At 40.0% G+C, this 22,048-nt stretch overlaps 1 protein-coding gene and 1 long non-coding RNA gene across 3 annotated transcripts in view; both read left to right on the top strand.

Moving 5' to 3' along the window:
- The window catches only part of gask1a (golgi associated kinase 1A), a 78,434-nt gene extending 64,762 nt beyond the window's left edge, over window positions 1–13,672 (top strand). The window contains exons 5-6 of one of the 2 annotated variants that reach the window (XM_085178402.1): window positions 7,388–7,491; window positions 12,462–13,672. In XM_085178402.1, the coding sequence (XP_085034528.1) occupies window positions 7,388–7,491; window positions 12,462–12,666 (309 nt within the window). In that variant the 3' untranslated portion in view covers window positions 12,667–13,672. Of the gene's footprint in view, window positions 1–7,387; window positions 7,492–8,686; window positions 9,283–12,461 lie in introns of those variants that run through there. The other variant, XM_085178403.1, reaches the window with a different exon arrangement.
- A 2,428-nt stretch (window positions 13,673–16,100) lies between these two features.
- Window positions 16,101–21,497, top strand: LOC146507660 (uncharacterized). The gene is made up of 2 exons (XR_014876995.1): window positions 16,101–20,905; window positions 21,111–21,497. It is a non-coding gene; the product is annotated as an uncharacterized LOC146507660 (long non-coding RNA).
- Window positions 21,498–22,048: the final 551 nt, after the last annotated feature.

Genomic DNA, 22,048 nt, shown 5'->3' with positions numbered 1-22,048 from the left:
AAGAAGAGAATGCATACATGTCTGAAGAAAATATATGTATGCAAGAGAATAATGTATGCGAATGAAAGAGTATAGTGGAAACGGAAGGAGTTTAATGGAAACGGAAGGCTGGGTGTCTGTACCGCTGTGATTGGCTGAGAAGTACGCGCGGGTCACTTTCAAGTGTCTGACAGCATGGAGGGGGGAGAAGAAACTCGAGGTCTTCAGCAAGCTATCGGGGTGTTAAGAAATATTTTATCATCTCCTGAAACGGTCACATTGTTGTCCTCGTCACTTGATCGAGATGGGACGGGCTAAACTGCACCCAGTGTTACCCACAGCACGGAGGAAAGTGAGATGAGGGAACTTTTTAGACCAGCTAACACCTGGGTAGCTTCAACGAGCCAAGTAGCTACACGGAGTTCGACTGGAGTGGGGCAGTCTTTTATGGCTAACGTTTTAAATAAATTCTAACAACAGCTGATCAAGCTTGACCGTGCTGTTGTTGTTTAGCGCAACATCTGCTGGTCTGGTCTCCGTTTCAGCTTGTACGGCCCCTCATATGCACATCTGCACTTTCATCTCAAACACCAACTTCTATGTCAAGCCAACTTGACCTTCATTATCAGGGATAATCGCTGGTGATGAAATCTACATCTGCAGGTATGACCTAACAAGGGAATCGTCATTTAAAGGGGCCAAGACTGAAGGTAGCACAAATGCACCAGGAGCATGCATGTCATTTTCTTTACAGGTCACAGGATTGTGCACTTGTTCTTCCTGTGGAGTCTGAGGGAGAATGGTCGGGCTACCTGTGTATGATCAATACTAAAAAAATCAACATGAGCACAAAAGCTGAAATGGTAAATGGACTGATTCTTATATAGCGCTTTTCTACTCTCCCGGAGTACTCAAAGCGCTCTATACAACATGCCACATTCACCCAATCACACCGAATCTCACAAGCACTTTCTCTAATCCGAGTGCTTGCTAATGACATTTACACACAGTCATACTCCCATGGATGCATCGGAGAGCAACTTGGGGTTAGTATCTTGCCCAAGGATACTTGACATGCAGGCTGGAGAAGCCAGATATCAAACCACCAACCTTCCGATCAGTTGGTGACCTGCTCTACCTCCTGAGCTACAGCCAACCCATCATTTTGGAATTAAGTGGATTCTTAATTCAAAAATGATGTTCCATGTGTAAACGTGCACCAATGATCAACCATAAAGACTCTGATTAAGAATGGAGATATGTACAGTAGTTTAATGACTGTGTGAGAGCATCACTGGCTTTATTTCCAGACTGCAGACTGTACACAATGCATATGTCCAGGTGGGGATGATGTGTATGTGTGTGACTGGAGAAGGCAGATTGTGTTTCAGCTTTCTCGGGTGTGCGCTGTGCTCCTGACAGCGATCATGTTCACTGCGCATAAGCTAAATGAGAGCTATCACCACGATCAATCACTTTGACGCTCTGTTCTGAAATTCTTTAATTCCTGGTGATGCTATCTTGGATATTAACCACTGATGATCTTCCTTAATGTGATGAGGAAGACTCACTACATTCATATTTGGGAAAGGCGCCCCAGACTTTTCCTCATCCTGCCACATGCTGTCATTATCCTGTTAGCTGCTGTGAGCTACTCACCGTGAGCGTCGGTGTCAACAGTCGGACCCTCTGCTACGTTCTCCAGGAGTGTGGAAGTTGATTGTGAAACACTGAGCAGATGTTGAAATTTAATTTGGCTCACTGATACTGAAGTAACACTGCTGACATGAATGTTTATCATAAAATTAATGTTTTTCACAAAGTCTGCAAACCCAGTGCCAAAAGAGTTGGCACACTGTATAAAATGTCAGTAAAGAAAGAATGCAATGATAGAACATACTAAATATATCAGATGTTTGAAATATTTTCTCACTGTGAATTTAATGAAAGGAACACATCAGCCGGAGGAACATTTTGCACATAAGTCAGTTAGATAGGCAGCTATCTATGTAATGTCATGGGAATAAAAAAGACTTTGGATATTTCATCATCAAAATATCCTGGGAGGCTGGAGCAATGACTGAGCGCAAAGGACAACACCAAATATTAATATTGGATGCCTGACATCTTTGGGCTCTGAGGGCTCTGCATGAAAAACAGACATGAATGTGACATGGAAATCGGAGCAGGGCTCAGAAACAATACAGAAATAACTGTCTGTGAACACGTTTTGCTGTGCCATCCACAAATGGAGGTTAAAAAAGAAGCTATATGTGAGAATGATCCAGAACCCTGGCTGTCTCCTCTGGACCAAAGCTCATCTAAAATGGACCGAGGCAAAGTGAAAAACTGTTCTGTGACTAGACAAATTGAAATTTGAATTTCTTTTTGGGAAATACGGACGCTGCATCCTCTGAACTAATAAGGAGAATTACCATTCAGGTTGTAACCAGCACTCATTTCCAAAGCTGATATTGGGGTGCATTAGTGTCTGCAGCCTGGTCATCTGGAAAGGCACAGCCAGTGCATCTATGGACGAAGAGGGAAGCTACACAGTGGTGAATGTGGCCCTGTCCTGGCTTTTTTCAGATGTGTTGTTGTCATCAAATTCAAGCACTATTTCTATACTCTACATATACCATAATATTACCTAGTAAAAGATGCTAGACTACAGTTAAATCAATATTATGATCATTCTGCACCACTGCAAAACCTTCTTTTGTCACTGAAAAGCAAAGTTCTATTTTGCAACTGAAATGCGTGGACACTGTTATTCTGTGACTAGCTTTATTGGAATGTGCATTTTATGGAGGAGAGTATTTAAATTGACGGTCAAACTAATCATTTTACTCTGCAGCTCTTGTGGCTGATACAGATGCTGTGTATCAGCCACAGCATCTGTATCATTTATTTGAAAGTCAGAGATGTTGTGAGGACAAGCAACGGCTTTGGATGGCTCAAAGCTATGAAGCTCTGTCCCGTAACTCCTAAATGAGTTCCCCTGTCCCACATATTTCTGGTCCTTAATGATAGAGGTATTTTGATAAACAAAGCAGACTTAATTTACTTTGAAGCATCAGGAGGAAGAGGAGACTCCAAAACAGCACAGTGAGGCAGACGCATTTTTACAGTGAGTGATGCGCTATTAAAAAACCTAAAAATATGTCAATCAACATCATTCAGTAGCTTTTTGGGTTTTCTCAACGTTTGCCTGTTGTTGTGGTGAGCTTTACTAAGATTTGCATGTTTAGATAACAGCTTTGGCAACTTTAATTTTCTTAGTCACTAAATTATGTGCATGTGAGGTTAACAGTAAAATACTAGCTACAATTACATGTTCAGGAAATTTTGCTTGTAACCAAAAAATTGAGTTGGAAGTTGACATATTTGGTTTGGCATTGATTTTTATGCCAGGCCTGGAACCAGCCGGGGTTTTACATCAGCTTGTGATTTGGTTGAGTTGGTTGTTACAATAAAAAATGTCAGTTAAATATATTTTTTATTGTAACAACCAACGATTTATACAGGAAAATAATGACTATTAACAAGGTTGCCCAAACTTTTGCATCCCACTGTATCTGCCAAAATACAGCTACTAATGGGACTCACACAAATCTAAAGTGTATTTTATTATCTGAATGTTACAATGTGTAATATTGGCTTTGATAAATGCTGGCAAGTTTATATGGCATGTAGCAAATCACAAGCAACCCACACAGGTGGCACAGTAACTACTTTCATTATCATGTGGACGGATCAGGATGGGATAATAAACAATGTAATGTCTTTTCCACACCCAACAGGTAATCATTGAGTCGCACATTGATTTATCCAGAAAAGGTTTTCATTATTATAAAGTATTCCATCAAATCATGTTCTCTAAAGCTGGGCTTACACTGTGTGATTTTTTTGCTTATTTTGAGTCGATTTTTCAGTCGCGACCGTTTTGGTGATCGGCCCGAGTTTGGCCTTCATCATGTGTCGTGCATCGTGTAGTATACGCGGGGTAACGAGAAGCGATTAACACCTCATGACCAGCTCCCGATCATCAATCGCTTGGTCGTAAGAAAATCAAACCTGTTTGAAATCCTGTCGGCCGTCGTGAGGGTGTCACCGCAGACTCTCACACTGCGCACACGCAAACACAGAAATGAAAGTGAAAAGACGGAGCAGCACACAGATCATACGCTGGAGGCACAACTTGCAGAACTTTGGCAAGCTCATCTGAGCCTTTTCGACATGGCCTCACAAAATGATCACGACCACAACAACCGTGAAAATAATTGGATGGACATTGCTGCTCAATCACAGCTGCCTGATCAATGTTTTTCATTAGCAATTTGGCAAAGTTGATGGTGGTGGTGTGCGTGTCTGTGTGAGTGAAAAACAGAGAGGGAGAGAAAGTGAGAGCGAGCGACAGATTTTCTGTTATAACCCTCATGTTATGGACGCACAGTGTGAGCACTCAGGTCGCATCAGAGCATCGGGCCGTATAGTGTGAGACCTGCATCATGACCTATGAAATTCTAACCCCTGCGAGTCAATCGTAAAGTTCGAGCAGGGGCTGAATAACGCGACTGAAAAAAATTGCACAGTGTATGCCCAGCTTAACTGAATTGATTTATCCAGATTGCTGATACAACATCCAAGACCCCACACAGTTTCTAGTTTTTTCTAACAGTAGAGTCTGTCTTAATAGAAAATATCAGTTCTCATTGTTTCACTGCCATAGGTCTCATGCTAATTTGCTAAGGGTACAGGGGAGGTATTAAATGTTTTGTTTATGAAGCGAAGAGTTCATGTCTGAAAAAGCCACTTGGGTTAATGTAAGAATGAAATACTGAAATGCTTCGAATGCAGTTTGACACGGTCCAAGTGGACGGTCATGTGTCTTTCAATCTGTGTAATGGTGACACACTATTTAAAGAAACTGTTAAAGGCGAACTGTGGTTTCACTTATCTTTTTTATTTAGGGACACACATAATGTATTTTATCCCCTTTGTAAAGAAACTGCACAAAATTATATAAATCTGTTGTCACAATCCGGGTGAAGCAGACTGTGTGGAGTGAGGACCCAAGTGCTGACACTGACAGTGCTGAAACAGTACAAAACAAAAGGGTAAGGGTGAAACTAAACTATAATAATAATAATCTGGCATGAAATACCTGGACCATGAAGGCTTGACATGAATACATGAAATCCCCCCAGACTGGACAAGGAATGAATGAAAACTCAGAGACTAAATACACGCAGGAGGTGATATGGTGACGTGGAAACACATGGGGAAGCAATGGGTTGACTTAACATAATGACGACACAGGGGAAGTGAAACTAAACACACTGAGCACAGAACACCAGAGCATTTCAAAATAAAACAGGAAGCATAACGGGAGGCAGACATGGCACACATGATAGACTAAGGTTGTGTCCACATTCATGGGCTGCATCCTCCAGAGGACCCGTCCTTCGCGGTCTACATGGGCTGGGTCGTCAGAAGGTCGGGTAGGCCGGAAGTAAACGGCTGTGAAAATAGACGGTCTAGCCTTCTGATTAGCGTCACCGCTGTCTCGGTGGAGTTTAATAAACTCAGCTGTCTGCTCCTTGCTATCTAAAATATAACAGGACACTGGCGTAAATTCTCGACCATCTCACACTTCTGTTTAATCAGTTTTCTGTTTGACGTTTATTCAGCTGTGTGAGAACCACACAGCTAGTTTTATTTTATCGAATCTAATCTAATAACTTTAATCTCAGCCAAACCGATTTACTCACGAACAAATAAAACACTGAAAAAAGCCAAACAATAACATTTTTAGGTTATCTAAGTGACTTTTATATCACGTTTAACCTGAGTAGCAAAAGACTGCGGTGATCTGAAAATGATGCGCCGGGAGTTGTGCCGTTCTTGTCGGCTCTAGTGACCCTCGAGCTCCCGGCTAGCTATCGAGCTGGTGGATAACAGACGTTTCCGAAAACGTCGGAGCACTTTTGCAAATATGTGTTATCTTGATAAACCGAGCAGATATTTGAAGTTTACACAGCTGCATTCTCGCCTGAAAATGTTTATTTTGTGACCCAGAAAGAGTAATAAGAGTAATATTAAAAACTTAGTAACGGCCGCCATTGTTGGAAACTGGAACTGGCTGGGCTGTGCTATGAATTCTGGGATATGGTGGGCCACGAAGGACACACCCGACCCATCCTTCAAATTCGGGGAAAAAGAGGACACATTTGTCGGCTGCATTCGGAGGAGTCTACAAATTTGGACAGCCTTCGTCGCGTCGCTGTGACGTAATCGACCTTCAAATGCGTCCTCAGGAGAATGCAACCCATTAACTTGGACACGACCTAAGACACACGGACACAGAGGAAGAAGGGAACTGGAGATGAGGCATGGACATAACTAAGCACAAACAGACCATGATGGCTGGGAGGAAAAGGAATGGTTCACAAGGGGAATACATGTAAGCAAGGGGGAGACGGCAGACAAAAACATTACTGAAACGCATTAAACACAAAGGGGTGAAGACACTAGGGGGACTCTAATAAACAGAACCTAGGCAAAATAGAAATGAGCTTAAGATAACTAAATGAGACTTAAATATAAACCGTAAACATCAAAATATAAGAAAACAAAAACCGACCCAGGATCGTGGCGTCTGTAGTGTCACGGCGGGGTGCGCCGGTGTGAGGAAAGAGGTAGACCCAGATGCAGACACGGTGGAGACAAAACGTAGTTTCAAAAATAAAGCGAGCCTTTATTGGCTGATTGCAGAAGAAAAAACAAGGAGCTAGGGAAACTAAGGAGGCTATGAACACTGTGTTAACAAAAAGGCTGTGACACTCAGTGAAAAACTATGACAAACTGTGAACACTGAGTAAACTAGAAAACACAGAGAAACAATGGAGTAAACCTATGAAAACTGTGGTGAGGTTAACAGACGATCTGACACTGACTGAGTGGAAACACACAGACTAAATACACATAAGGAATGATCAAAGGAAGTAGAATCACATGGGGAAAACAGCTGACAACAATTAACATAATGACAGGACACGTGAAACTAAACATAACACAAAACTCTTTCAAAATAAAACAGGAAACATAAGGAGATCCAGACATGACTTGAACTTGACAAACAAAGAAAACTTGGACATGAAACATGGCAGAATGTAACTAGATAAACCGAAATGAAACTAGACTAAAAAGAATAACAAAACACCAAGAAACTCAGAATACTGGGTCACATGACCCAGGGCCATGACATGTAGTTTATCAACTTTTTTCATTCTTGTTAATATTGTATTACGTTTAATGTTACTCACTTCCAATCGGTGCACACTTCCTTCTTGGTGAGCAAACAGTAGGCTCTATGTTAACTGTGTATGTTTGTGTGTATTCTCAGGTGAGGAAGACGGATCCCTCCACACTGGTGTTTATAGATAATGCAGGGAGACCACAACAGTCCACAGACAACCTCAACTTCAAGCTGGTTGAGGGCATTGATGAGTGAGTAAAAAACGTTATGTCAGAGAAGAAGCAGGCAAATGAGATTTTTTTTGTGTGCGTGTCCTTCAGTCTAGCAGTGAGCTTCAACAAATGACACCATGCCGATTGAGAAACTCATTTTAGCTCACAGCGGGTAGAAAAATGATGTAAGGAAATGTTCCAGGAAAAAATAAAACGCATCCAACAACATATTTCCCTGGTGACGTTTCTGATTTGAACAGCTTTCAAATCAGCAGCACAGAAACGTCCACTGGAAGCTTGTTAGATTTTTGTTACAATGTCTGTCTGATTAGATTAGCGTGCTTTCAATTAGCCTGCTATTCAGTATACCGAATGAATCAGCTCTGATAGAAATTCCCCTTTGTCTGTCACTTAGGATTACTAAGCTCTTCCATAAAATTCTCTTAAATATCTTAAGCCTGGACTTGGAGCTGAAAATAGAATGTTAAAGTCACATATTATTTCTCATGACTGAAGATTAAAGAGCTAAATAAAAGAGAAACTTGTTAGTTTTCAGAGGTGTTACAGGACTAAATTTTCTCAAAGTCTTACAACTTGCTGTATTTAATTAATATAATTACATTTTAATATACATTCATTTTCACATGATAGTTATTCTTCCTTTTTTGTACACTTTATTGGGTTTAATTTGAATTTATAAAATAAATGTTTTTTGTCAATAAATATGTCATTACTATACTGTTAAATTGTTCATGCTCATAATAAACATAGTGTGAAATATTGAAGTTAAATTAAGCCCAAAGCTCAGGCTTCAAACTTTGCTCTTTATGAGCAAAGAGTAGATTTGCTCATAAAGAGCTGGATTTGAGCTCACCTCTAGGTCAGTCATACAAACAAAGCTCAAAAATTACATCTTCTTTTATACACATATCATCTTTTTTGTCCACAACAGCTGCAGCAGTGTCGGTCTGGAATTAGATTCATGAATTTCTTGGCTGATGAATAAAAAGCATTAAACTAAACTACTAGAAAGATGTAGTCACCTTAACATCTTTAAAATTAACTGAGTATGTGAACATACGTGCCAACATTTAGGTTCCAAAAGTTGTTTTTGTGTTTTTCTTTCTCTTTTTTTCTTTTTAGTGTGGTGATTTGTTGACCTTTGCTGCTCTTGTAGCACTAAAGAATGGCTAATATTATTCTAAAGCTTTTTGCTTATGACTTATTGATTCAGGAAGCTTGAATCACCAAATGGCTTTCCAACCTGACAGAAGTCTGCACTGCACTATCACAAAAATCTAGTATGGCACAGCATCGTAACATAAAAAAGTAATAATAATAATGTATGGCCTCCCTTTTCCTTGTTTGTGAAAATCTTCATTAAAAATCTCCCAGTATGATTATTGATCTGTTTGTGAAAAATCACGCAGAGACTCAGAGGCAGAGAACTATGGACAAAACAAAATTAACTTCAGATAAATTGCAGACAGAACAAAAGGCACAAATATTTAAAGGCAACAACAGGAAGTCTGGCTTTGTTTAAACTGAATTAAAGAGCAGATTACAAACAGTAAGTTAAACACCATCCTTCCAGCAGAAAGCAGCAAACATGTAGTATGAACACTCACATGCACAACATCTCCTATACAGGAGTATAGTACTCTGTGTGAAAGCTTGAACACAACAAATCAGAAAAGTCCAGAACACCATTATTTCAATTCAGTTCAAAAGATACAACAGCAAGCAGTGCTTTTTGTGAGTCTGCCAGTGTCAGAGTTTTTATTGAAAAAATGACATATTCTTTCGATACAAGAACATGTTCATGCCTTTTTAATTTGTCATTTATTAAAATTATAAATATATATTTTACCTCAAAAGTACAGTTTTAAATGTAATGTTGCTGAAACAACAAAATAATAAAATAAAAAAAATCTATCTGATCAAGAAATCACTCATCTTTGGAAAAGAGAGTTTATTACAGAGAAATGTCTCTTTCCAAAATAAAAGCTATACTATATGCTTCTTCTGGGCTATATTCTCAGCAGCATATTAAACATATCAGATCCCCATAAGGAGAATCATGTGCTAACGGCTGTCTAAATGACTCGGGTAAAGTTTGTAGCATGCGTGCTTGTTGTTTTTGTCTGCTTCCACTTGTCTTTGCACTAGGATGATGTCGGACTAAATGTGCAGTCATATTTGTTGTGTTCCCACTAGTGCTGTCAGCGTTAATCTCGTTAAAATGACATTAACGCCATAATGCTGCAAATCTCCGTTAACGAGTTACCGCAGATCGTGTCGTGTGTGGGGCTGGACGGCCAACATGTTAACGAGCTAACTGCGCTAACGCACTAGTTCCCACCAATGTAATTGAGCATTGCGTGGCACATCCAACATACTGTTTTACTTTAGTCCATGACGCGCTTACCTTCAGGGTCATACTTCACATGAAAACCAAAATAGTTCCAAACACCAGATCTGAATGAGGGTGGGGGAGGTTCAATTTTGGCTAGCATTGAGGCAGTTGCCATGTTGCAACGAGCTTAGCTTCTGTCTTGCTAGCTTGCTCAGTGGATCTGCGCTCGACAGTTCGACGAAGAAAATTGTTTGATACATTTGCGCACCGAACCGAAAGCACTGTATCGAACGGTTCAATACCGAGTATTGTTGCACCCCATATATATATATATATATATATATATATATATATACATATGTACACACACACACAGTTATTTATTTGTAAAAAGCAGAGATGAGCGACGTGTTACTGTAATCTGATTACTTTTTTCAAGTAACGAGTAAAGTAAGGGATTACTATTGCAAAAATGGTAATTAGATTACCGTTACTTTCCCGTAGGAACGCTGCGTTACTGCGTTACTAAAACCGTGATTTTTTTGCGAGAATGTCTCATGACAGTGACGTAAGCGAGTGCGATGTTCGTGACAACAGCTGTGTGCAGATCAACAATGGATAATATATCGAGTACGGGAGAGAGTATGAGCATGCAGCGTTTAAAGCGTGGAAGTACTGATCTTACTCTGAGTTTGATTCCGTAAAAAGTGACAAAAACATTAGCGTCCGTTGTGCGTGGGAAGAAAACTTATTTTTACAGCGAAAAAAAACCCCCCTAAACAAGCACCGAGTGCGCAATGACATAATGGGAAATTCACAGAGAAACTCGCGGATTCTTCCACTGACCACTGCGGCATACCTGCACCAGGGTAAACATCCGCCTACCTACTTCTGCTTTACAGGTGAAAATAGAGCAACAGGACCGCTAGTCTTTGATTTTATTTATTTTCTGCTGTGTTTTACTTGCATCTATTTGAAAGAGTGAGTGTAAACACACACAAAAAAATATTTTATGTGCTGGAATGTGCAGAAAATAGGTTTAAATATTAAACAAATTTCTTCCAGTCAGAGAATGTTGCATATAAAATTTAATTAAATTCTTGCTTGATGCATAAAGTTAAAAGATTAAAACTAATAAAACAAGTTTTAAAAAGAGACTTTTCCATTTGATTACATTTCGTATGGTGGATTATGCAGAAAAAGTAGAATTGGGCTGAAAGATCTATCGCTTTATCACCTATTCAGGTTGTAAATTGTGTTTTTAAAAAGTAACTAAGTAACTAAGTAATTAATTACTTTTGAAAATAAGTAATCAGTAAAGTAACAGGATTACTTTTTGGGGAAGTAATCAGTAATTAGTTACTGATTACTTTTTTCAAGTAACTTGACCAACACTGGTAAAAAGTGTTTGGAATCATGTATGATTTTCGTTCCACTTCTCACGTGTACACCACTTTGTTTTGGTCTTTCACGTGGAATTCCAATAAAATTGATTCATGTTTGTGGCTGTAATGTGACAAAATGTGGGAAAGTTCAAGGGGGCCTTTTGCAAGCCACTGTATGTATCTATGTATGTATATGTATGTATATATATATATATATACATATAGATAGATAGATAGATAGATAGATAGATAGATATGAAACCACTCTGGTTGAAAATTCAGTGAGTTCTGTTGATTTTATTTGTGAACACATGTCCATAAACATAGCTTGCCCATAAAAATATAACAGCACATCCGAGGATAAGAGTCAACCTTCAGGTGACTTTTAAAAATGCAGTTTTTAAAAGATTGTGTTGTATAGAATGCATCTTGTGTAATAATTAAACAACAGTCTCTTACACATCCTTAAGTTGAATTTCACCTTTGCAGAGTAAAGGGTATGGTATGCAGTGGGACGCATACAGTATGAAGGGTGGTAGAGTTTTCAAAACTTTATTTATATCTACACAAACTTAAAGAGAAGGACAACATGTTTTTTAATTGCTGTGTAGTTGTTGCTTTTTGATTTTTTAGAAGAAGCTGAAATGGGGCTGTTAAGCCACGCCCCTGAGAGGTAAGTGTCAGCTTCCTTTTAATGAATCAGCCGGGTTCAAAAACTAATGATGGCTGAGGGAGTATCTGCTGTGTAATAATCACTGTCAACATGAATTCTTCTTGTGGCACAGAGTGACTCCGCCTCTAGCACCGTCACCAAGTCTAAAAGTGTACTTGTATATTAAAAATATACAGTTTGTGTGTAACCTCAACATTGAAGTAGAAGAGCATCCCAGCAGAATGAACCTTTTTTTGATAATCCACAAGTTTTCTTCTTGTGCCACCCTCAGGCTAAGTTGTCAGCCTTCAGTAGCCTTGTAGCCTTTATTCTAGCAGCATGCTCAGGGCAATTTTTTGAACTTTTCATGGTAAAGCATTTTCTTCTTTTAAAGTGTTCTGTACAAATCAGGCTTGGCGCCATCGTTTCATCCCTGGCACTGCTAAGACTGTGAGAAAACCTAAATCATGAGCAGGTTCTTTGTTTTTTCCTATATTGTGACGAATAAAGAACATGATGATCTTTAGTGTCTGCACACAAATATTTTAGTTTTCTAGTCTGTGAAACAGCCATTAAAGCTACAACATATCAAAACCAATGTTATGTCTTTTGTCAGATTTCCAGAGAAAGCTGTGTCTGTGCTGCGCTCAGGCTGTCTGGAAAGTCTTCTGCTACGCTCCCTTTACACAGACAGGGAATTCTGGGACAGCCACGGCGGGTCCAGCGGTCTCGGGCCTCTCATCCACATGGTGGAGCAGAGAGGGAAAATTCTCCTGCAGCACATCAGGGACAAAAAGCTTCAGCTCAAGAGGGATCTGTGACTGACCTGATCAGGCCAACCTGGATTTTAAAGTAGATGCAAACTGCAGATCCATGAGCTCGAAATCCTATTAGCTGTCGTCAAAGAGAGCAAGAGTCTCTGGAAGAAAAGAAGCCTGCAGCAATGAAATGCATTGTATAATTTAAAGCACAAAAGTCATTAAGATTGAAAAGTGCACCGGGGCACAATGAAAACAGATTTAGAATGGTTTTTGCAGTGCAGAGTCATCCAGGGCTTGCATGGTGGAATAAAATATTTAAATGTGTGCAAACAGATCAACAAAGCAACAAAGTGGACTGAAACACTGGGAGCTAAGTGCACTGTCTGGCAGCCCGAGCCCAGCAATTCATGAACATGTTTGACTTTTTCACTTCATAATACGCCTTTCATTCTTCGTTGGTTAGTCTTAGTCTTCTGTAGTATTGGCTGTACAGCAGATACAGTATTTTTAAAAGGTGCAACTGCTTTTAGGTCAGCTGGCCAGATGGACCCCTGTGCTCTTGCATTCTGGTCTGCACTTTGTAAAGATGCTAAAGGGCCCTCGAGACTGACCAAATGTCAGCATGTGGTGCTTTTAGAGTAAGACTGAGTTGATACAAAGCACTCTGAAACTTTCTAAAGGTATATTGCGATTTGCGTTATTTCAGCAAGTCCTACCACAAAAGACAGTTCTGTTTTCACTTAAAGTTTGATGTCTAGGCTTCAAGCTCATCACTCCCACCAAATATGATTCACACAGAAACTAGGGAGTGATGACTAAACATCCTCCATGGAGCCTACAGGTTGATGGAGGTAGAGACCCAGGACAGCAGAGCCATTAATATGTCAGAGGGAGAAAAGGGAGATTTGGGAATGAAGGAAGACCGCTAAGGTTTCGGCAGGTATATGACATAAGGAGAGATAGCGGGTGTATAACATAAGGAGAGAGAGTATGTATGACTTACCAGCCTGAGCTCACAAGCTTCACTCCATTTAATTCATTACAAAATAAAGTCTGTTGTTATGTCTCTGCTTTAGCCTTTTTTATTGTTATTATTCAGGAAACAGATTCAAAACTAAACCTGAAGGTGTGTCATTGTGCGTACCCCGTTAAAAAAAGAGCCAGCAGTCCTAAATTTGATTGACTCAAATTAGGGCTGGGCGATATGACCCAAAATTCATATCTCAATATTTTTTAGCTGGATGGCGATATAAGATATATATCTCGATAATTTTTTTTAAAGCCATAAGGTAAGAACAAAAAGAGTTCTTAGTCAAAGCTGTGGCCCAGATGTCACAACATACATGAAGAAATTACTCAAAAATAAATTATCAGCATTTATTAAATCAGTGGTTCCCAAACTTTTTTGCTAGGCCCCCCTTTGTTTTACAAGAAAAATGTTGCCCCCCCCCCTCTTGCACGCACATGCACGAACACATCCTCCAACCACACACACCCATATTTTGCTCCATCTTTCTTTCACACCTCAAACATTTAGTAAACAATTAAGCAAATACAAGTAATCTGCAATAAATGACAGGTAGTAATAAAGTAAACTACTAACTCTTTTAGGCTACCTTCAAACATACACGGGTATTTTTGAAAACACAGCTGTTTCGTCCACACGTAAACAGCGTTTCCTATCACCGAAAACTGAGATTTTTTAAAACTCTTTTTTTTTTCCGTTTAAGTGTGGACGAGGAATACAGAGTTCGTCACGCAACATCAAAGGTATGTGTCTTTTTTCACGTCACGCTGTGTGCCACGTTTACATGAGATGAATTGCAGAGAGACAAAATACTGTTACTGTTAATCTGACTATCTTCAGGTTTTACATGCTTACATATAAACACGCAGTTACTGTTCCTCTATTTACAAAGGCAGAGGCGTCATGGTGTGATTATTTTACGTGTAGTTGTTTTTTCTCATGTGTAATAATATTCAACATTGCTATCAATGTATTTTTCAAAAAATGCCTCTCTGTGCAAAATGGGTTTAAAAACATAAACAACTGTGGGATAATGTTTGTCTGTGATCTGAAGAGCCCAGCGCTGCTCCCGACACAGGGAAAACCAATTCTGTAGGGGAGACCTACCTCGGCACTTGTGCAGGTGAAACCGAAGGGAAGATTTGCTTCACCATATTTTCTAGTCTTTGGCTTGAATGAAGTTGGTTTGGAAACATATTCAGCGATGTTTCATCTCCTGCTTTGCGTCTCTGTGGGCGCCCCGTGCTAGCAGTGTCCAAAAAAACAGACCTTTGGGAAGATCTGTATTAAATAATAATGCTCCATAAATAAAAGAAAACAATGTTGTTTTTGTGCATAACAAAAAGCTCTCAATTGTGCAGTCAAAATGTAAACTAAAAGACGATGAGCATAATAACAAAGACAGACAGATTTCACAGCTGCTCTATTCCCAAGTTCTACTGCGTGACAGCCTTGAGTTTGAAATCCTCTTTGTAACCATGTCTCTTAACAGGTGCCATTTATAGCCCTTATACACACACAATACAGTAATATTACGTTGAAGCGCAGTACGTATCACTCCGCGAGGCTCCAGACTACGGTAGCCGTAATGCTCCGACAATCCATCAAGCGGTGCAGCTCCGACCAAAGTCGTACTAAAACATTTATTGACAGATTGCTGAGCGCCGTGTACCACCTAAAATCGGTTCGCGGTCAGTAAGCACAACCAGAATTCATACATAAGGCGCGCTGTCAACTTTTGAGAAAATGAAAGGACTTTAGGTCGTTAGCGCGGTTAGCTCGCTAACACGTTGACGCTGTCCAGCCCCTCGCACGGGGCGATCCGCGGTAACTCGTTAACGGAGATTTGCCGTGTTCATCCTGTCGTTGCCTGCAGGTGACGCTATGGGTGAGGGGGAGTTGTGTTCAGTGAAGGAGAGGCGAGGCCGAGTAACGTTGCGTAGAGACAAAAGTGGACGAACGAGAGGCAAACTTGCGGCTCCACACAAGTATAATTATAACGTAACATAGACTATATCGATATAAATGATATTGTCACATCTTACATCTCGTATGAAAATATATAGATTTTTTTTTTTTTTTTAAAAACGTGATATATCGCCCAGCCCTAACTCAAATGGTTTGATCATCTGCAGAATGTGCAATACCACTGTAGCTCCGTCTGTTCTTCAGGGCGCCTGTCACTGCTTTTCATTGAAGCCTCCCATCTGCACTCAGTAGCTTCTCCCCAAATGTCGCCTCATTGAAGGGAAATGTGAGACAAATTATCCCCCGTTTCCTGTTTTAATATTACAGAGAACTAGCAGCAGATCGAGTGATTGATTTGGAAATCTGCTTTTGTGAGATAAGCTTTTAATCGAGGGATTAAAACTGGCTGTCAGCAAATAGCTTCTGGAGCAGATCCTGGAAGCTTTTTCATTTATAATAAATTACTAAATATATTTATATTTATATATATATATATATATATATATATATATATATATATATTATTGCAAACTGGCTGAACTTGTACATTGTATAATACAAATAGTGAATCTAAAGTTGAAAGAACATTTTATAAAAATCAAATACCATTAGTGAAGGAACTGAGCTGTGGTCTTTCTGTTTGAGCAGCACGTATTTTAAGCTTCACTGTCAGAAAAAATCCCTTTTGGTATGTTGATATTGTGAGATAAAATTCCAGGCATATTCACAGATTAATGACATTTTCTATGGCTCCCTCTTTCATCACTGAATAAATGGCTGTAATGAGAAACGATTCAGATGTGTGATCCTCTCTTCATCACCACTCGGTCTCTTTTACATTAAATATTTTTCCTTTTTTTTCTCAGTTTTTTTTTTCTTTTTTCAGTCCGCTAACTGTGCTGGCTGCTGTTGGATTTTGCTATTTTTACATCGGTTCGGTCCAGCACATTAAGCCCCATCTGGATTATACCCTACTTAATGCTTTCAGACATAAATAGTAAATCCTTCATACTGTACTGCTGAAGGACGGCAGTTCAAATACCAGAACACTGGGACTAAAGAAAGGCAGCAAAATGAAGAAAGTGGTCACAGTCAGATAGATGAGTGTTTACAATACCAGGATTAAAGCTGCAAGCAGCATTATGAGGGCCATCGCACCCCGTTGCGTCGAGCCACGCCCAACACCTACACCCAGCATGTTCGATCTGATGTCACACTGATGGAATTCATGTGTAGAACCACCAGGTAAAATTTCATCTGAATCAATGATGATTATAGCCATCCCACTAGGTGGCGCTCTAACCATTACTGGCAAATCGCTTATCAAACATTTCTGAGCTTGACTCTTGACTCATGCGTGCGCCGTTTGGGTGAGATTGGACATTGTGTTTTTGAGTGACAGCAGATTACTGCTTTTTGGGGAGTGATTGAAACTCCACGTGCCACCCTGACCATCCCGTTTCCCTAAACATAAAAAGCTTCGCAATTTAACATCACAGAGGTCTTTAGATTCCATGCATTGGAGATCACGTCGTTCTGATGAAATCCCTCTGAGGAGTTCGTCAAAGTACGAGGCCTGAAAAGAGGGAAAAATTAAGCCAAAATTACATGTTCAATTCAAAATGGATGACTTCCTGTTGGTTTTGGAATATTGCTCCAAGAGACTTTTTTGTACATCTTTATATCTTACATAAGCTTACCAGGTTTCAGATTCGTAGATGAAACACTGAGCAGGGGCTGATGTTTTGAAATTTTGTTGGGGGCGCTGTGGAGCCATTTTACAATATTCCATGAAAATGATCACATAACAAGAAAACTTTCAACACATTGGAGGTGTGCGCCAAATTTCAAGAGTTTTTAAACTTTCCAAGTCCCTCAACAGCCACTTCATCTTTCATGGTGAACCGCCATGCCACCAGGGTGCACCATTCAGTTTAAACTCACAATTTTCTCACTGAAGCATCATCAGGGACTGATGTTAATATTCACCGCTTTTGAGGTGGACCTGATGAACCTGTGAAAATCAGTATATCAAAGTGAAAGACATGACATTTCCTGTTCCCACTAGGTGGCGCTCTGCGTATTCCTGACAATGGGCATATCAATCTGTTCAGGGCAGGTCTGTCATCATATCTGTAAAGTCTGGTACTGATCAGACTGCCTTTCTTTTAGTTACACTAATTTGTTTCTTCATGGCGAGACATCAATGTTCGCCATGCTGCTGGGGTCACACCATTTCGCAAAAACTCACACTTTTCACTGTAACCCAAGACCAACTCCTTAAGGCTTTCCTGGAGAAATTTGAGGCTGCACGGGTTACCCATCACTATACTGCACCCCAAAGTGTAAAACATGACATTTCCTGTTCCCACTAGGTGGCGCTGTCACTGGTGTCAAATATGGCAGTTGAAATATGTTCTGAGGTGGAGCCTTATCATATGTGTGCCCTTCGGTCCAGATCAGACAATGTATGACAGAATGAGAGGCAATAAGATTTTCATGGCGAATCATTGAAATTTGCCGTGGCGCCACGGCCACACCGTATTCCTAAAACTCAAAAGCTCCGCAATTTAATATGGCCCAGGTGTGTAGTTGACACTGACCAAATATGAAGCTTATCCAATCAAATCCCAAGGAGGAGTTCGCTAAACTACAAGGCCTGGAAATGGCAAAAACAGAGCCAAAATGTCAGCTTCAATCCAAAATGACAGACCCACTGACTTTTTTGGTCGTCTCAGCATGATACACGTGTGGGCCAAATATATATATATATGAAACCATTAAATACTAAATTTTTCACCAGACCTGACACGTGCAAAATTTCATGAGTTTTTGAGCATGTTAAAGCCCTCAAAAAGGCACTTGCTTTGCCTGAATAATAATAATAAGAAGAAGCAGAGCAGATACAATAGGGCCTTCGCACTCTCAGTGCTCGCACCCTAATTAGGGTTTAAAACTTTAAAAAGATGTAACTTAGTACTGGAGTACTGAAAGCACATAGAAAAACACAGCCACTCAACAACTAGCTTTGTACAGATACAAAGGCCATATTGGAGGAATGGTCACGTCACTCGTTCTTGGCTGATAACCACGGGCTCAGGTTTGGACGAGCTTATTTTCATCCCAGCTGCTTCACACACTGCGGAAAACTGCTCATGACGTATAAGCTGGAAGTCATCACCAGACAGAACCACATCATCAGCAAAGACCAGAGCTGACATCCTGAGAGTCACCCTGTGGACTTAAACATTGAGGCGCTGATTAATGGATAAAATGCTGTGAAGGTAAAAGATTTGCCCCCCGGGCACAAACACATCCTCCAACCACACACACCCATGTTTTGCTCCATTGCGGTTTATTTCACACCTCAAACATTTAGTAAACAATTAAGCAAATACAAGTAATCTGCAATAAATTACAGGTAGCAAGAAAGTAAACTACTAACTCTTTTACGTTACGTCCACACCTACACGGGTATTTTTGAAAACGCAGCTGTATCGTCCACACGTAAACAGCGTTTCGAATCACCAAAAACTGAGATTTTTTAAAACTCCTTTTTTGCATTTACGTGTGGACGAGGAATACAGGGTTCATCATGCAACATCAAAGGTATGTGTCTTTTTGCACGTCACGCTGTGCGCCACGTTATTGTTTACATGAGATGAATTGCAGAATAGCAGATAGAGACAAAATACTGTTAATCTGACTATCTTCAGTTTTTACACGCTTTCATATAAACACACAGTTACTGTCTCTCCGTTTAGAAAGGCAGAGGCGTCACGTGTGATTATTTTACGTGTAGTTGGTTTTTTTTTCCTGTGTAATAATATTCAACATTGCTATCAATACATTTTTCAAAAAATGCCTCTCAGTGCAAAATGGGTTCAAAAACATAAACAACTATAGCATACTGTTTGTCCGTGATTTAGACAGGGGGAACAAATCGTGGCAGGAACGGCCTGATGTTATTTGTATCCCACTGTAACTTTACTGTATAAAGAGCCAACATCTCCAAAATGTCAGGAGTAGTTAGTCATTACAACAAGTGTTTGTGAACTAAAAATCAAGAATGTGGGATACTGTTTGTCCGTGATTTGGAGAGCCCAGCACTGCTCCCGACGAAGGGAAAACCAATTCTGCTGAGGAGACCTACCTTGGCACTTGTGCAGGTAAAACCAAAGGGAAGATATGCTTCACCATATTTTTTAGTCTTTGGCTTGAATGAAGTTGGTTTGGAAATGTATTCAGCTATGCTTCATCTCCTGCTTTGCGTTTGTGTGGGCGCCCGTGCTAGCAGTGTCCAAAGTGTGGGGCCCGGGAAGCTCTGAATTATGGTAAGTAAAAAAATACTTACATTCTAGAAAAATAAACTTTGCGCCAAAAAACCAAACATAAACAGGACTTCAGTGGGTGGGTTCTTGGCCCATCTCTGAATTCTTGACAACTATGGGATTGACTGGCTCAGTATTTGATAAAAGTTGGGCTTCATCACTTCAAATTTCAGTGTGGTGCTAAACCCAAAATATAATAAATGCATTTAGAAAGATAGCAAATCACATCATTCTAACTGAAGAATGAAAAATGCTCACATGCTCTCCACATCAGTATAGGTGCTCTCTTTTAATTCATTGATTTAGCAGTATCCACAGACCCCTTCTCAGTGTAATGTTCCATTTCTGTTCATCTTGTGAATAAAACTATTTACCAACTTTACTGAATGAAATTATTTTTATTTCCCTCCCTCCTAGCAGAGCGTGGTTTTAACATGTAATGTCCTTTCTGTTAGCCTCAGCTGTCTCCTCTCGACTGCACAGTTCTGTTTATGATCACCAAAAACTGCTACGGTAGCATAGCTACTGTAAATTATTTACATTTAAACTTTTCAATTGGTAAAAACTGCCGGCTGCATCTACACCTACCTGTGTCCTGCCACATCTTGAGACTGAACCCACTGCACCAGCCAGGGGATCCAAATCCTTGGCTTCCATTCAAACTATGCAACATATTCTTTAGAAATCTAACCAGATTCTTACTCTGGATGGCATTACCTTGGCCTCCAGTAACACTGTGAGGAACCTTGGAGTCATTTTTGACCAGGATATGTCCTTCAGCGCACATATTAGAAATATCCTGTCTCAGAGTGACGCTGAAAAACTAGTTCATGCATTTATTACTTCTAGGCTGGACTACTGCAATTCATTATTATCAGGATGTCTAAAAAACTCACTGAAAAGCCTTCAGCTAATCCAAAATGCTGCAGCAAGAGTACTGACAGGGACTAGAAAGAGAGAGCATATTTCTCCTGTTTTGGCTTCCCTTCATTGGCTTCCTGTTAAATCCAGAATTTAATTCAAAATCCTGCTCCTCACATACAAGGTCTTAAATAATCAGGCCCCATCTTACCTTAATGACCTTGTAGTACCATATCACCCTATTAGAGCACTTCGCTCTTGCTCTGCAGGCTTACTTGTTGTTCCTAGAGTATTTAAAAGTAGAATGGGAGGCAGAGCCTTCAGTTTTCAGGCCCCTCTTCTGTGGAACCAGCTTCCAGTTTGGATTCGGGAGACAGACACTATCTCTACTTTTAAGATTAGGCTTAAAACTTTCCTTTTTGCTAAAGCATATAGTTAGGGCTGGACCAGGTGACCCTGAATCCTCCCTTAGTTATGCTGCAATAGACGTAGGCTGCCGGGGATTCCCATGATGTATTGAGTTTTTCCTTTCCAGTCACCTTTCTCACTCACTATGTATTAACAGACCTCTCTGCATTGAATCATATCTGTTATTAACCTCTGTCTCTCTTCCACAGCATGTCTTTTATCCTGTCTTCCTTCTCTCACCCCAACCGGTCGCAGCAGATGGCCGCCCCTCCCTGAGCCTGGTTCTGCCGGAGGTTTCTTCCTGTTAAAAGGGAGTTTTTCCTTCCCCCTGTCGCCAAAGTGCTTGCTCATAGGGGGTCATATGATTGTTGGGTTTTTCTCTGTATCATGAAGCGCCTTGAGGCGACTTTTGTTGTGATTTGGCGCTATATAAATAAAATTGAATTGAATTGAATTGTACAAATTCATGTTTTTTTTTTTCAACTTGCTCTTTCCAAATCCTGAACAGGTGTCGAGTCAAACTGGTAAACCTGTAAACTGTAATTTTTTCTCTAGAAACCAGTTTGTTTATTCAGTGACTGGACATTAGATTTTAGCCCCCATTTAGCCATTGTGATGTAAATGTTACCTCACATAAAAGATTTCAATAGTCAGCATAGGAAGCTGTATTTTATTATGTATATTGTCTAGTGATGTGCGATACCACTGATTTTCTTTCTGATCCGATACCAAGTAATATTCAGGGTGGTATCGACGATACTGATCCGATACCGATACTCTGTACAAAAACGTATTTTATTTATTGTATCTCAAATGATTACAGGACATCAGATTTCTTGTTCTTATC

Source organism: Neolamprologus multifasciatus, chromosome 11, assembly GCF_963576455.1.
Source record: "Neolamprologus multifasciatus chromosome 11, fNeoMul1.2, whole genome shotgun sequence".
NCBI lineage: Eukaryota > Metazoa > Chordata > Actinopteri > Cichliformes > Cichlidae > Neolamprologus > Neolamprologus multifasciatus.
This window is presented reverse-complemented; position numbering and strand designations above follow the sequence as displayed.